Source organism: Plectropomus leopardus, chromosome 3, assembly GCF_008729295.1.
Source record: "Plectropomus leopardus isolate mb chromosome 3, YSFRI_Pleo_2.0, whole genome shotgun sequence".
In the NCBI taxonomy this organism is placed as follows: Eukaryota; Metazoa; Chordata; class Actinopteri; order Perciformes; family Serranidae; genus Plectropomus; species Plectropomus leopardus.
This window is the reverse complement of record NC_056465.1, coordinates 14,229,272-14,245,993: the sequence shown is the minus strand read 5'-3', so window position 1 is coordinate 14,245,993 and position 16,722 is coordinate 14,229,272. Positions and strand designations below refer to the sequence as shown.

The 16,722-nt window shown below is 40.2% G+C and overlaps 2 protein-coding genes across 7 annotated transcripts in view; one reads left to right on the top strand and one right to left on the bottom strand.

Annotated features, from left to right (window-relative positions):
* The window catches only part of rfx2 (regulatory factor X, 2 (influences HLA class II expression)), a 30,805-nt gene extending 15,788 nt beyond the window's left edge, over positions 1-15,017 (top strand). For 5 of the 6 annotated variants that reach the window (XM_042514897.1, XM_042514904.1, XM_042514915.1 and 2 more), the window contains 14 exons: positions 1,529-1,799; positions 3,074-3,148; positions 4,170-4,351; positions 4,551-4,670; positions 5,372-5,493; positions 5,896-6,014; positions 9,166-9,278; positions 9,491-9,642; positions 10,298-10,395; positions 10,881-11,030; positions 11,165-11,373; positions 11,467-11,620; positions 11,724-11,766; positions 12,888-15,017. In XM_042514897.1, coding sequence (XP_042370831.1) covers positions 1,529-1,799; positions 3,074-3,148; positions 4,170-4,351; positions 4,551-4,670; positions 5,372-5,493; positions 5,896-6,014; positions 9,166-9,278; positions 9,491-9,642; positions 10,298-10,395; positions 10,881-11,030; positions 11,165-11,373; positions 11,467-11,620; positions 11,724-11,766; positions 12,888-13,009 — 1,930 coding nt within the window. In that variant the 3' untranslated portion in view covers positions 13,010-15,017. The remainder of the gene's footprint in view (positions 1-1,528; positions 1,800-3,073; positions 3,149-4,169; positions 4,352-4,550; positions 4,671-5,371; positions 5,494-5,895; positions 6,015-9,165; positions 9,279-9,490; positions 9,643-10,297; positions 10,396-10,880; positions 11,031-11,164; positions 11,374-11,466; positions 11,621-11,723; positions 11,767-12,887) is intronic. The other variant, XM_042514890.1, reaches the window with a different exon arrangement.
* The window catches only part of fcho1 (FCH and mu domain containing endocytic adaptor 1), a 101,265-nt gene continuing 99,560 nt past the window's right edge, over positions 15,018-16,722 (bottom strand). Inside the window, exon 27 of the mRNA XM_042514874.1 lies at positions 15,018-15,623. Within this exon, the coding sequence (XP_042370808.1) occupies positions 15,595-15,623 (29 nt within the window). The 3' untranslated portion in view covers positions 15,018-15,594. The remainder of the gene's footprint in view (positions 15,624-16,722) is intronic.

Sequence of the window (16,722 nt, the reverse complement as noted above, 5' to 3'; positions counted from 1 at the left end):
AGGAAAATGTGGGAAAACTAGGAGATCGTGACACTCAAAATGCTGACGTTCAAGCATTTTGTTAATTTGGCCTACAAACTATGGAAGTTGCAGCTAACTAAGCTGTATGTATCTTTTGTATTTTTTAGCTTAAATGATGATCTTACAGATGATTCGATTAAAATAAATATAAAAATAGTAACATATACATATAGTAAATACCAAAGTATGGTACTCCTGACTGTAAAGTGGGCTAATTTATCCAAAATAAGCAAAGTAAGGAGAAGGGGGACTGAGAATTACTGACAATAATCAGTTTGGCAATGTAATGTTTCCTGTCTGGTAGCCATAAAGTGCTGAAGTAAATCTTTGACATTCTGATATGTACTGTTTTTTAGCTAGCTATAGACACGTTGTTGGCGTTTCGGTTTCACCACTGTTACCTTTGGCACCTCCCTCTATCTCTATTGGTCGGAGTGATCGATGACGTCAAAGTTGGTGCTTCCCCATTGGCCGTTGCTTTTTCGATTTTTTTTAGCGCTGAGCAGTGGTCGCTGACAGTACTATATTCCTCATTTTCGGTCTACCGTGATGGCAATAGTAGCAAGCTAGCCAGAGAATAGCCAGCTGTCATCGCCCAAATTCACAACTTGATGCTTCATCGACACTGTTGTCACAGCGTTGGAAAGTAAACTGCTATCAGATGGGTGACAACTTTTGTCGGCTCTTTTTCTGTAACCACTTCAACATTAGCATAAGAGCCTGGTATAGTTAGCTAGCTAGCAAACTAGCCAGCCATTCGCCGGTGTGTATGTAGTTTTGGACGGAGGAAACAGAGGACCAGTTCATCGGTTTATTAGGGAATCAGCCGTGTGAGTAAAACACAATATTAACTGTTACAGTGTCGGGCCGGGTTCCGCCACAATAACAAAATCCCATCGTTTTTGGCGGAGCTCTGAAGGTGACTGGCGGTGTTGTTTACCTGACTTTTTGAGCTGGACAGCAACAACGGGGGTAGCTCATGCCAGCTCCGTAAAGCCGACGTTAAAGCGAACTAAATACTTGCATTTAACTGTATGTTAAATGTAGATTAACTGAACTGACGTACGACAAAAGGTCAAAATTTAATGATTCCAGCTTCTTAAATGTGAGTTATTTTCCGATTTCTTAAGTCTTATATGAAAGTAACCATAATATCTTTGGGTTGTGGACAAAAGTAGACATTTGAGGATGACATTTTGGGTTTGGGGTAACACTGATGAATTAAAATAATTGTCAGGTGCAGCCCCACTTACTTTTAGTCATATCTGCAGTGGTTGAATAAGAAATCATTATTAGAGAAATTTAAATCTAGTTAAAAATTATCTTGAAAAGGTTTTACTGATTATCTACATGTATAAACAGTACTGAAATCCTGTGCCCTTGCACAAAGAAGTGAAAAAGATTGTAAATGGCCCTCATCATCCTGAAATTCATTGATTGCCATGAAATGTACTTTTTTTAAGCATCACTCATTTACTTATTTCTAATTCCAATGATCTCCTCCCAGTCGAACAGCCTACTCCTACAACCCTGAGGCTCAGTTGTACGGCCAGAGCAGTGGGGGAACCTACTTTGACTCGCAGGCCGGTGGAGCTCATGTCACCACAGTGGTCTCTTCTGCCAGTGGTGGGGTGCCCCCTCATGGCATGGTGGGCATCGCTATGGACGTGGGCAGCAGTCACATCATTTCAAGCGGAAGCACCTACCTGATTCATGGAGGCAGTATGGAGGGAAGCCGCAACCACATATCACACTCGTCACGCTCCTCCTCAGCTATGGTGAGCAAAACCCATACCAGTGTTTCTGTAATACTCTGAAGCACATTTTTTCCCAATATAATAGGATTAATGTGCTGGTAAAACAATAAATAAACTGTCATTTAGAGGTTTACACTCAATGAGATTGAATGACTGAGCAAATATACTTTTCTCATCTGCTATGTGGCCATTGTCTAATTTTTATTCTTTAAAAGTATGTAAATAAGTTGTTACTACTAACTCCAAGTACACCATGGCTTACTGAGCAGAGAACCCCACTAACGTGGTGTTTGGAGATGCACACTGGTGCTAACTGTCATCGCTGCTACCTGAGCCTGTGTCCAATCTGGCCAGGCTCCCGCACAAGCTTGAAAGGCAGGGAGAGACACACAGGGTTTACAGCAACCTGAGTTGGGGCCTCCTGGCTCTGCAGTAACATGCAGAGAGCAGAGCAGAGCAGTGCAGGGCAGAGAGCCTGTAGAATAGGGACACTGGCTTAAATAATTCAGCACTGCCTTGTTTCAGAGGTTTTCACAGGCACTTGAGCGCCCTGCGAAACAAAGCAACCCCTGGGGCTCATTACCATTTGGCCATGAGCCCTCTGGAGCCTTCTTAAGGCTTGGAACGCTGCCTGCTTCTTTTTCCTTTTCTTCTGTGTCTCCAGTTTGGCTGCAATACCACATATCTTTTCTTTTTGACTTGATTTTCTTCTATGGCTCAACAATGTCCCTGGTTTTGTCATTCACTTTGCCCGCCAGTTGGACTCCATTTTTTGTTGTTGTCCAAAGACAGAATAATATGCCAGTGTATATAATACCATGACAGTCGTCTTTCTGTTGTAGTTACAACTCACTCTGTGAGTTTTACTTTTTCGAATAATATTTCTAAGTTCCATTGTTGCTGGGGGTGGAGCGGGGTTGGGTTAGGCCTTGTTGACCTATTGTCCTCAAACTTGACGTGACCTGTGCCCCTGTTTGTGGTTCCTATTTGCATACATTAGAGTGTCTGACCACAAACCTTCACTGAGCAGCTTAACCCAATGAGTCCCTTGATTTGCATGCCTTTGTCAGCCAATAATGGCTTTGGCCACAACACTGACTGATTTTAATGGAAATGCAGAGATCTGGCTGCTCGCTAACAGTCTTATTTCCTTTATCTGTTTTTTTTGTGTGTGTTTTTTTTCTTCATATACCCCTGCTTATTTCTGTCTATTATTTTTCTATCTCTCACTCTCCTGCCTCCTCCCTCTTCTGTGTCTACTTTTTTTCCCTTTTTTTGCATGCTTCTTTCTTTAGCTTGAAATGGCGATTGAAAACCTCCAAAAGTCTGAAGGAATTGCAAGTCACAAAAGCAGCCTGCTCAACAGCCATGTAAGTCATCCAGGAACTTCTTTTGAAAAGGACATGACAGAAAATGGAAGCAAAAAAAAAAAAAAAAACATAAAGCAATACCTGAACCTTCAGGCAGTGTGTTCAACTTATGTTCTGCAAAATTTAACACACTACCCACCGCAAGCTTAATTTACTTTGCACTGTCCCACTGACACGCATAATGGCTCAATTGGTTTTCATCTGTGATCCTAACTTTTCCTAGCATTTGCTATCACTTTTTTGCTTCATAATGCATCTTGTATGTATTTCTTAGTACTCTGCATGGACTTAAATTGATTTATTTCTGTTGATTTCACTCCTAAGCACACCAAGACATGCACTCTGTGTCACAAAAGCTTATTGCAATATAACCTTTTCTCTTTGTTGGGAGGCTGTCATGCAATTTAAATTTAAATAAGATTCATTAAGTATTTCCATCCAGACTATTACTCACATGAGAAATTTGTATTTTAGATTCTTTGTCCTACATTCCAGCTCTTAACCTCAGCTGTGATGTCACAGTCGCCACATCATTTGTGTGAAAAGTGTCTGAAGTATTGGCTTTACATATGATTTGCAAATTTAGAATTTGAGCTTTTTATGCAAATTCTTTATGATTGTGCTGCTCTAGACAGAGGTATTGCTTTGCCCCCCCTAATATTAACATTCTTGGACATTTGTGTGATAGAATAAATGGCACTTCAGATGTTTGAGTGTTCACTCAATCAGCCATTCCTTATGCTGAAGTCACTTACTGCTTAAGTCAAGAATATGAAGGCCTAAAGGAAGCTACAGCGGGAGTGCAGTGATCTCTCAGGTGTTTAACCTCCTAAAACAGGTCATCATCTGATATGTGTGTGTAGGAGTGTGCGTGCGTGTAGGAGTGTGTGCGTTATTTTGTCTTTTGATGTGATGATAAGATGCATAGCTCCTGTTTATTTCCGGCCAGGTGACTATCACAGAATTTATCAACTGGGGCTCGCTCATCTTGCAATGATGTCCTGTTGTGTGTGTTTTTTAGCTGCAGTGGCTGCTGGACAACTACGAGACAGCGGAGGGAGTGAGCCTGCCCCGGTGCTCCCTGTACAACCATTATTTACGGCACTGTCAGGAACAGAAGCTGGATCCGGTCAACGCAGCCTCCTTCGGCAAGCTCATCCGCTCAGTCTTCATGGGCCTGAGGACCCGCCGCCTGGGCACCAGGTACAAACAGGAAGAGGTTGCTGCTGATGCTGACGGTTCTGATAACAGTAATCATGTAATCGTTATAGATGTGATGGGTACGATGATGCTTATAGGCATTGGAGACTCGCTGATGGAAGAGGATAATGATAGTGATTAGACTGATGACAAGGCTTCTCTTCCTCACTGGTTTCTGGCTTTTCTCTCATGAATCTACCAGAGGCAACTCTAAGTATCATTACTATGGTATCCGGGTGAAGCCAGACTCACCACTGAACCGGCTGCAGGAAGACACCCAGTACATGGCCATGAGGCAGCAGCCTGTCCACCAGAAACAGAGGTCAGCACTCTCTCCCTGTCTGTTTTTATTTTTTGCTGTCTTGCTGTCCGTTGCATCTCTCCCAACTTTAAGCAATTTTCCATTTATCCTTTGCCATTTTGTTGGTAATTTTGTCCCATGGCACGATTTGTTTTTAGGTATTTTTTAAATGAAGGTCACACAATTTCACTTTTGATGACATTTACCTTGTCACAACTGTCTCACAGTCATTGCCAAATGCTTTTGCTTGCAGATTTTATCTTAATCTGTATCCTCTGAATGTTATTTGCCCTTTTCATTTTTTCCTGCATGGTTGCCTATGTTTTTACTCACCCATCTTCTTTGAATGCTAGAACAGGGCAAAAAATGTACTAGAGAAATGGTTGCATTGCTCTAGTGCATTTGTACAAAAAAAATCAATGTATGCTGTAAGAGTAACTTCGAAATCTGTTTTTGCTTATGTCAGGGGTTTAGCCTCACGCCTCGCTGCAGTGATGTAGATGTGTACCCCAGTGTTTGTCAGTGCATCATATCATCACAGTTAGGTGTGGCTACAGGTTCAACTGAGCACACTTCTGAGCTCATGTTGTCTCAGAGGTGAAACACACTTGAAACTCTGAATCAGAGAGAGCAGTGGAAAACTGCTTTTTGCCTGGTCTTAAGTTACTCTTCAGTATTCTGTGTAGTGTGTCTGTCATACATGTTTTCTACTGTGTGTGTAGGTTCAAACCTCTTCAGAAGGTGGACGGTATGTCTGACAGCCTGTGTGGGAGCTCTCAGCACTGTAACAGCACACCAGAGCAGTCTGTGGCCGCTCAGAGCCAACACCACCAGCAGTACATAGGTAAGGATAGGAGCTAGATGGTTGCCACGACAACTGGTTGTCCACAGATGATTGATGCTGAAAATTAGGGAAGCCTTTTCACTTGTTTTTTTTTCTGATTATTTTCTGATCCTATCTTCGTTTTTTTTGGCTTCAATTAAATCAGTGAAAGTGGAGTCATATGTGGCACCGCTACCGCCCACATGTTGACTTTTCTCAAACATTAATTATAAACACATGTAATAACTGTCACCCTGATAAAATTAACAGCCAGGCATCTTGTTTGTTGAGACAGTGATAGGATATGCATTTCTGTGTTGACACTTCATGATCTGCTCATACCGATTTAATAGGTCTTTCTTTGTGTGTCAGTATGAGTGAAATGAGTGACACCTGTCTACTTTTTTTTTTTCTTTAATGCAGATACATCCCACACCTTGCCTCAATTTCCCAATCCCGACCTGGGCACCCAGCCTCTGCCAGAGCGCATCAACATGAATGATATCAAGAAGCTGCAGACACTCTACAGAGATCACTGCGAGGTACAGCTCTATGAATATGTTTGTAACTGAGGCTATATGATGTGAATATAAATGGAAACGCTTTAAAGGGGAACTTCACACATCTCAGTCTGTTTACAGGTCTTTCAGAGTTCCTCTGAACATGTGAAAAATACTGTTAAAGCCTTTTGTTGCTCTAGTGGGAGCTGAGTTAAGTCCGTCTCACATAGAACATGTTCCTTAATTAATCAGATCACCTGCACTGTTTGTAATTCTGAGTTGATCCCACAAAGACTGTCTTGCTGCTGTACTTAAAAGACCACCAAATGTGTATTAATCCATTTCTGAAAACAGTACCCCAAAAATACAGAGTTTACTTTGAGTTTCATTTGCTCAAACAAAACAGTGCCCAGCTGTAATAAAAAGAGCTGTACCTTTCAAACAAACCTAACTATATTTGTGATCCATTTTTAAAGATTTATGGACTATTTTTTTCACAATCAAACTTCGATATATACCTGCAAAAATATTGATTTTGGATACCATGGGGAAAAACAACATTGAGGGCATTCAATTTATTATTTTTCTTAAAAGATAAATATAACTAGGCTATTAGATGAAAACAACACCTTTTATTTTCTTGGTTAAGAATGGACTTAGTACAGGACTGTAGTATCCATTAGCAATAATCAGAACAGTTTACAAAAAAAACAGTATTCTTCTTGAGGAAATAACAAAACTGTGCTGCAAAATCCCATTCGCAACCAAAACTAATGAGACAAATGACTCGTTACTGAAGAAAATGAGTATTGAAACGTTTCGGATATTTAGAATCAACACATAAAGGTAAATTGATATTTTTGACAACAATAGTAGAGACATTTGGGTTTGGCGCTGAGTGCCACAGACACTTTATTATCGTTATTGTCAGAGCTCTGATGGTGGCTGGTGGAGGTGTTTACCTGACTTTACCTGAGTAAGGTTAGTACTTCTCATCAACAACAGATTAAAACATAATGGTTTTTGACTTTTAAGTGGGATTTCTAGACTATAAGAAGCATCTAGAATAATTCTTGCTTCATCATGGCGACCTGGTTTTAACAAGGGCAGATCCATATCCCCAAACAGGAGGCAAAAACAAAAAGCAAACTACAGCAGTCAACAGGTGTCCTGCCGCCACTAAAATGTTTATGAAAAAATGTAATGGGAAAATGTATGAAGAAAGAGCTCTGAAGAAAGAGCTGTGAAGAAATAGCGTATTGCATAATGACATTTCACAGGCTGCAGGGCATAATTTATAGTCTCTTGGTGGGACAATGAATTTGAGTAGGCAGAAGAAAAACCCTCCAGGATGAAACGGATTGGCATTGAGAAGAGTGGAAATAATATTGAACATTAAAATTTGGGGGCTTTACAGGCTGGAGAGAGGGTGTGATTAAAGCAGCGAAGCTCTGGCTTTATCATATTATCCCTGCCCTCCCCATGTCCAGCCTCACCACACTCCTTTTGTTCCAGCCGTCTTTTCATCTCTGTGCAGCTTTCAAGACATGCCAATTAACCTTTCAGCGCGCTGGGTGGACATCTTGGTGTCTTTGTGGTGGCCTCCCCTTGGGCCTTTGTGTTGCCTTGTCTGTGGACAGGCACATGGGCTCCTGTCTTTGTCTGCCAGCGCATTTCTGTCACTCTCACAGCTCGCATTGCCTGTGTGTTTAATTTTTATGCATTTCACTTTTTTTCTCTTTTTTTCTGAGCCAACAGTGACCTGTTAACACATTAGCTAAGACTTTTATTAATAGAATTTAAAGTTACTGCACAAATAAAAACAACTTGGCTTCAGAATTTAAAAAAAAAACAACAACAAAAAACATCTTATTTTACTTTCATTTAGTTAAAGGAGTTTTGAACAGGCCTGTAAATGGACTTTATCCACTGTCAGACATGTATTTATTATGTCATGGTAGCAGCCAGATATTTAGGTTATCAGTCGTGCCATTAAATTAATTTTTAAACAGAAATAATTGGGTGTTTAATAAAACTTTTAGGGTAATAAATCACACCGTAAACCACAGTAGTTGTCGTGTGAGTACAAATGTGAGTGGTTAAGATTTGTGAATCTCTGCCGCGGGCTGCTCGTCTGTCTGTGTGTGTGAGCCCGTGCACGTGAACATGTGTTATTTCTCCTCCACACTTTTTTCAAGGCAAGTTGTTTTTCCGCTGTGGTGCAAAACTGTGGCGGCAAAACACTCTTGTTTAGAGGGGATGGGGAATTCTCCTTTTTGTTTTGGAGTTCTGTGTTTGACCTGTTGCTTGGGGCAACCGTAAACAAGGTTGCCATGGCAACGGCTGGAGAGGAAGCAAAAACATATCATGTGATTGAAGCCTACGCTGCTGTGTAACAAGATCCAGCGGCAAGTGCATGTCCTGCCAGATAGAGAAAGAAGAGAATCTCTGGGCACGGTGCGAATCATATGCTCGTACTCAACAGACGCTCGACGTAGAGATATACTCAACTGTTTGAGACAAAAGACTTTGACCTCTGTTTCATGTTGCGTCAGGTTGATGTTTGCTCCTTTGAATGTCCTGAACAACTTTTTGTGCTTTACTTTTATACATGTGCCTTGAGGTTTAGAGTTTATCTTTTAACTCTTTTTAGAAACAGATTACTGCTTTTTCTCACACCAAGCGCTCAAACTGCAGTTTATCATTTTAGATCACAAGCTAGCCACTGCTTCCTTTGTGCTAATGCAGTGTTCACTTGTGTGCAGTACTCTGCTTTCTAAGAGCCTCATACATATGAACAGGAAAGAGGAAATCACATGGGTTAGTTCAGGTCAGCGCGTCGCCACTAAAAGGAGGCAAATGCATGCATAAATCTATAAGACTTATCTGCTTTGTAAAGGAAACCAAGATAAAAAATTAGTGAGTGAAATAAAGTTTAACAAAAAAAAACTCCAGATGAAGCCTAAATGTGGCCTGTAGGATCCTCCTGATGATTAATGTGCAGGGAGCTGTGTTTGAGCTGGCTCATTGTCTAACCAGGAGGGCCTGGAGTGAGCGAGAGGCTGCTTGCCTGCCTGTAGAAACTTTGTTGTGTGTCTGGTTGCCATGGTTCAGCTCTGTATGTTTTGTCCCCCTTCCTCCCTCTCTTCTCCCTCCCCCTCATTCTCTTCCCTCCCTCGCTGCTCTCCTGCAGGCTACTTTGGATGTGGTGATGAACCTTCAGTTCCACTACATTGAGAAACTCTGGCAGACCTTTTGGTATTCAACACCGCCATCTAGTGACGGAAATACAACCATCCCCAACAGGTCAGGTCACATATACAGAGTGACATCTGATGCTGGAAAGAAAACTTCTACTTAGTTTTACGTCAAGTGTTATGTCTGAGCTAAATCAAGTCTTCTATTTTAAAGGCATGTCAAGTCTGCACACTTTAACCTTTTCATGCGAGTTTTATTTGATAAAAGGCAGTATTTGTAATTTGCGTGCATGTATTTTTTTTCCTGCCATGTGTGTATAGTGATGATGACCTGGAGGGTGTGATCCCCCGAGAGAAGCTGGTGGCTCTGTGTAAATACGAACCAGTCAGACTATGGATGAGGAGCTGTGACCACATCCTCTATCAGGCTCTGGTAGAGATCCTCATCCCCGATGTGCTGCGTCCTGTCCCCAGTCAGTACTATTGATATTTGTATTCATTATGATTTCATAAGATACTCTGTATTGACACAATAGTGCATATTGTCACCACTGAATCACCTCACTTTAATAAATACATATTGATGAGGTAATACAATTACAGCACAATCTAAGTCACTTTGTTTCAGTATATCCTCTTTGCACCCTCAGTAACACACATCCAACATTATATTTAAAGGATTTTGCTATTTGTTCTGTTCCAGATCTACTCGAATCTTCTGTTTCGCAGTTGGCTGCATTTTCAAAATCTACTTACATTGCTTTATGCATAGTTCAATGTGGTCTGTTACAGTTAAATGCAAGTCTGGTTTCCCCTTTTCTGTGTGAGCCAACAGTGTCCTGTCGGCACACGAGCCCAGACTTTGACATAATTTGAAGTCACTGCACAAAATAACAAGGTGGCCTACGCATATAACAATATCTTATTTCGCTTTAGTGCAGTTAAAAGGGTTTTTGAGCAGCACAGTAACAGATATGTATCCACTGTATTAAAGTCATGGTAACAACAGTGACATTTTCATGTCTCAGCTGTGCCATTAAATTCCCGTTTGAACACAAATGATTAGGTGTTTAATAAAACTTTAAATGGTTTTGTCAGTTTGTAATCCAGGCTGTTCTGTTGCTTCAGGCACGCTCACTCAGGCCATCCGTAACTTTGCCAAGAGTCTGGAGGGCTGGCTGACGAACGCCATGACCAGTTTTCCTCAAGAGATTATTCGCACCAAGGTAACAAGAAAATCTTAAAATCAGATCATTAAATCTATCACATCCTCACACTTTCAGCCTTTAAGGTACCTGAAGTCACCTCATCTCGAGCCATGACTGTCATATGGTACTCTGCACTGTTCCTTCCACCTCTAATGATTTGATCTGTGCATTAAAGATTTTTCATGTTTATGTAAGTGAACAGTAAGATACAGCATCATATTAACGCCATGTTCATTTCTGACTGCAGTACAGGTTGTGAATTTCTCTGCATACATATTAAATGAGCATTGTTGGACTGAGTCTGAGATCTAAGCTTTTTATTGCCAAGGACTGCTTCTCTATAATTGATGTGCATATGACAATAAATATATAAATTAAGCACAGAAAGCTGTAGAACACAAACTGGTTGGATTTGAGTCTAACATAGTTTGGCTAAGATAATAAAGCCTTGAGTGACATTAGATTTCAGACTGTATAATTGATTGTGTGTCTCTGGGGTGTAGGTGGCAGTGGTCAGTGCGTTTGCCCAGACACTGAGACGTTATACCAGTCTGAACCACCTGGCCCAGGCGGCCCGCGCCGTCCTCCAGAACACCTCCCAGATCAACCAGATGCTCTCTGACCTTAACCGGGTGGACTTTGCCAACGTCCAGGTAAACATGTCTGACAGCTGCCCTGTTTATTTAAGACTTCACGACTCGTGTTGACTCTCTCTCTGTTTTCCGTCTCTCGCTGTGTTGTGGTTGCTTGCTAAATGTGGTTTGGTGTGTTTGTTGTGTCTTAACAGGAGCAGGCGTCATGGGTGTGTCAGTGTGACGAGAGCGTGGTTCAGCGTCTGGAGCAGGACTTTAAGGTCACCCTACAGCAGCAGAGCTCTCTGGACCAGTGGGCCACCTGGCTCGACAACGTGGTCTCTCAGGTCCTGAAGCCTCACCAGGGCAGCCCCAGCTTCCCCAAAGCTGCACGCCAGTTCCTGCTCAAATGGTCCTTCTACAGGTACGATGGGGGGGGCAATAAGACTGTTTCCTTACAGTCACTGCACGCAGCATTTTAACGATTTTCTGTTTTTTCCCTCTCTCCTTCCTGTAGCTCCATGGTGATCAGAGACCTGACCCTGCGTAGTGCCGCCAGTTTTGGCTCCTTTCACCTGATACGTCTGTTGTACGACGAGTACATGTTTTACCTGGTGGAACACCGCGTGGCTCAGGCCACTGGAGAAACTCCTATTGCTGTCATGGGAGAGGTATGAAGGAGCTCAAATTGGTCTAAACACTTCAATGACAATGATGAAAGTGATGTTGGAAATTGTTGTTTTGTTGATTAATGCTCGCTCATCTGAATCACAGTTCAGTGACCTGACCTCGATGATGCCGTCACTCATGGAAAAAGGTAAGCCTTTATTACTTACAGTGCTAGTTTTGATATTAGCCATCTCATGTTTGAGCTAACTGGCTCGAGCTTTAGAGAAAAAGATTCTAAAGCATCAGTTTGGTCATTGTCTCTAGAAGGAACAAAAACGGACGAGAAAAAAACAAAGCCCAAAATCAACCTTGTTTTAATCTCTCAATTAACTCCCCTACCCAGTCAGTGGCACACATTAATTCCTAATGAATCTTTCCAACAAGCATTGTCTGTCCAGCCAAAGGATAAATACTGATATATGTGCTACAGAATGCATTATTGCCCGAGAGTTATAAGAAAAAAGCACAAATTTAATCTGTAACTGAAAATTAGTTTCCAGCAAATTAACTGCTTTGTACTGTGTGACAAAAAATGTCCTGCTCAGTTGTTGTATGAAATTACATAGCCCATATTCAAAATTAAACTATATATTTAGAACCTATTTTCAATCCTTTAATTGTCTTTAATGATGTTTTTATGAGCAACTGTATGTTTTTTTATTTAGATTAAGTTGACTTACTGACCAGACTGTTGTAAATGAATAGCCCCAAAAAGTCTGATGACTTAATACTGTTTTTCAAAAACACCTTCTACCTGATGGAGGAGTTAAAACGAGGGTAATACTGATAACACTAGTAATAATAGTTCAATAAAACAAACTATAATGCACAGTATTTTACACTGACAAACCTCACTGTGATCTATCCCGCCTAAAGGGTGTGTCTAGTCCGAAGTATGTAAGAAACACACACAAAACAAGTAAGCAAATGAAGAACGAAGTAATGAAGGACCATTAAAGGGTTAAAGACAGCATCCCACAGACAGGGTGGGGAAGTCAGACAGTATTGAGAGACAGATTAGTTACAGATACACATCGATCTGTTAGGTATGGCAGTGATTTTAAGATGCTTTACGTGTAACTCTTTATTTTGTCCTTTTATATTGTGTGGATAGATTTGTGTTTCGCTTTGAACCCAGCTGTATTTGTCCTTTTCATCCTCTTGTCCCTCACTCTCTGTTCTGGTTATAGGGTAACTAGTTTAATGTCAACTGTCACCGTGATGCTAAACTATTTAGACTCCAACATCCCTCTCTCCTTGTGCCACTAGACGCATCCTTCTCTGATGAGATGAGTGACCTGGGCAGTGATGCAGATGCGTCCAGAGGGCCGACTGAACCAGCTGTGAAGAGGGAGAGGATTGAAATGAGCCACCCTCTGCAGGAGATGTGAGTCCGGACTGAACAGGGCCGGACTGGAAGCCACAAGGACCAGCATCTCTGCCTTAACAGGTGACACTAAAGTGACTTGTGGGGCTTTTTGGGACGCACACCTTTTTTTCTTGTCCCTCTGCAGTCAGTGTGTGCAATGTACATAGAGAAGAAAGTAGCAATGTCAGTCCTCCCCTCACTAGTGTTTATAAGGACAGTGATCTTTCCTTCAGGAAGCTCACGTCAGGGTTTTTTTTTGTTATTGTCTTTTTGGGGTTTTTTGTTTGTTTTTTACTCACAGGGGTGTAACACAGGTCTGATTTTTTTCCCCGTTTTTGTTGCAACTGTGAATGACTTTGTGCAGTATCTTTTTATTGGATGTGTAACTTTGAGTGGTGGTATGTGGTGTTTGTGATTCTTCTTCTTTTTTAAATCTTAACTAGCTGTGCCATAGTGTCATTTGAGTGCCTTAGATCGCTAACTTTAAAACCACCACTACAGATGTCAATCTGTCCCTCAGCTGTGCCTCTACCGCAGTATGAATGTATTGTCTCAAAACCTCAGACATTCAAAGCACCTTCAAGATTGAATAGGTGTAGATGTGTACACTCCTTGTTGCCTCTGCTGCAGCTCGCAGCAAACACACACAACAAAAAAAAAAACTAAAAAATCTACATGCAACCTACTGACCCAAAGGACCTTTCCCTCAGTCGTTCCCACCAGCTTAGCCACAGTCATGGCTCTGTAGGGCCTCGTAGTCTCGCAGTAGTCAGGAAACTTAGTATGTTACCATGACTGTGTAAGATGTTGGTTTGTTTACCTCAATAGATTTCTTTGCTGTTCGGCTCAGATGACATGAGGCAAGTATTTAAAAAAAAAATGTAGCAGTTTGTGTCTCCCACTCCTTCCTGTAAATAGTTCTCCACAAATGGCTTCAATCCTGCGACAGCTCTTCTGTGTACTGTACGGATGCATAGTCCTAATTCAGTGACTCCTGTGCAAATCTGTAGCTGTTGGTAATGAACTCAAATAATTGATTTAATGAATATTGGATACTAAAACCTAAACTGGAATCTGGGCTCATTAAAAAAGTTGTTAGAAATTTCATCTAAGGAAGATATGGTAAATCAAAATACGTTAGAGCGTTGGACCTATAAAACCAAAACTCTCACACAGAAAGAGGCTCTCATTGGCATCTGAGCCGGCACGTGCTCCCCGACTTCAGATACTTTGACCTCATGCTGTTTCTCAGATTTAAGTCTTATGTTCTGTTTGAATTAGATAGAAATATACAGTGCGTTATTTGGGGAGTTTGTCCATAATAAATTATATATATAAATATAAATATATATCTTTGTATGATGTAGAAAGTGCGTGCTCTGTGGCCTTCAGTCTTTGCCTGATCTCTTTCCTCACACTGTACCTGGCCGGTCACATTGTATCAGTAAAAACTGCTTTAATGTGTAATTGATTAGACTGGCGTGTGTGATAAATTTGTTTCCAATCTCAATTGTTCAGTGTGTAAAATTAAATTCATACTGTGGTGTTACTGCGCCCAAGTACACTATTAAACTGTCACAAGAGAAATGTCTATTTATATGATCTATTCTGATTTGATTGACATCAGCTTTGTGTTGAAATTAATTTGGTTGATTTATTTTTTCCCCCTCGGATGATTTTGTTGTAGCGATGAGAATCCTTGAGCTTTGAGTTATTTAAGGCTTTTTGTAACTTGTGCCTGTCACGGTAATTTGCCTTTAAGTGCTTTGGAGAAAAAAAAGTAATTTCTGTGTGTACTTTGTAATGTTTTGTAAGGCTGTTTTAGATTTTTGGAGGAGGTTTATTTTTTATTGAACTAGATTTGGTTCTTCTTACAAGTATACTGAACCCCATATTTTTGTGCGTTTTTAAACCCGTTCTTGACTACACTTTAACTATCCTAAAGACAGATGATGGTCTGTAATAAACTGCATAGTTCAGCTGTATTTTGTACTTGGTCACAATGTGTAATAAATTGGTGTACACCAAAATGTTTGAGCACATTTATTTTTATCAAACATCGACATCACAAAACCTCTATTTGAAACAAACAGATGATTTACAAACATTTTTATTTTCTAAGGTTTAGTGAAGATCTTTGCTCACAATTGACTCATTTGATCTTTTGAGATGCTCCAGAGATTTATTCCATACAGTATTTACATAATTTAAAAAGTCCTAGTTTCCATGGCAACTCACTTTAAGACTAACTTTATTTTCCTTTCCTCTATAATTAAAGAAAAGTTCTGAGCTCTACCTCAGTTTGTAGTCTCAGAAGACAATGGACAGAGGAGATAAAATAGAAAAAGAACTTTCCTCCCGGTAAAGTCAGGATTGGGTGTACAACACACACGCAACTTAAATTAGAAGAAAAGAAGAAGAAACGGTTTGGTCCTAGAACAGCAGGACTCTGTCAGAAGTAAGTGCACATTATCCTTTGAGGCTGAACTGTCACCCTTCAGTTTTAATGTCTGACCATAATTTGTCTCTCAATTCTCATCCGTTAGGCTGTGGACCTGGAATAATTGCAAAGTCCTCTGAACCTGCACCGATGGTCCTCTACGCAATTCACAAGGAGCAGCTGGCCATGTACTTCCCTGTGAAACAGAAAGAAAATGTAATGGCTAAATCAATCAATCAATCAATCCTTTATTCCAGACTCATGGTCCATAAAAAAAGTTCAAAGACAAAACATCAGATACAATAAATAACATAAAATCGTGTCATAAAAATAATTAAATCAATGCCAACAAGTAGCGAAATGAGTATGACAGAACTCTTTGAAAAAGTTACAGTTTGACTTTTTAAATAATCTTTATGACATACCAAAGTGAAGAAGGGCACATTAGAAAAGACATTAAAAAATATGATGCTATAATTTGTTGTAAAAAAGTAATTTAAAAGGCAAAGTATATATGTCACTAGAAAATTACTAAAAAGCCATTGTATAGTATAGAATTAATATGTCATGGAAGTAATATTACAGTACGTCATGAAGAACTGACATTAAAAGTGATAAAAAGACAAAGGACACTATGTCATGGAAGATGTCATGAAAGTAATCAAAAAGGCGTCAAGTAGGAGGCCATGAATGTCATTAGAAAAGTCATACTACAGAATGTGATAGGTGTTAAAGAACAGTAAAGTATACTTTGTAATACAAAATATATTTTTTTAAACGCAAAATATAGTATGTCATAAAAAATGACCAAAAAGGCAAGGCTATAGTAAGGCAAAAATGTCAAAATATGACATGTCCCAAAAACAACTGAAAACACCTTAAAACAGTATAAAATAGTGTGCTTCGAAACACCAGAGCATAGTTTGTTGCAAAAATGGCCAAAAACACCATGATATGGCACGTTGAAAAAAATGACCGGAAAGGCAAGGCTATAGTAAGGCAAAAGGCAAAAATGTCAAAATATGACATGTCCCAAAAACAGCAAAAAACACCTCAAAACAGCATAAAATAGCGTGCGAGACACGCCATAGCATAGAAATTGTTGCAAAAACGGCCAAAAAACACCAAAAAATGCATGTGAAAAAAATGACCAAAAAGGCAAGGCTATAGTAAGGCAAAAATGTCAAAATATGACATGTCCAAAAAAAACAGCTGAAAAAACACCTCAAAACAGCATAAAAAATAGCGTGCCGAGACACGCCATAGCATAGTTTGTTGCAAAAACGGCCAAAAAA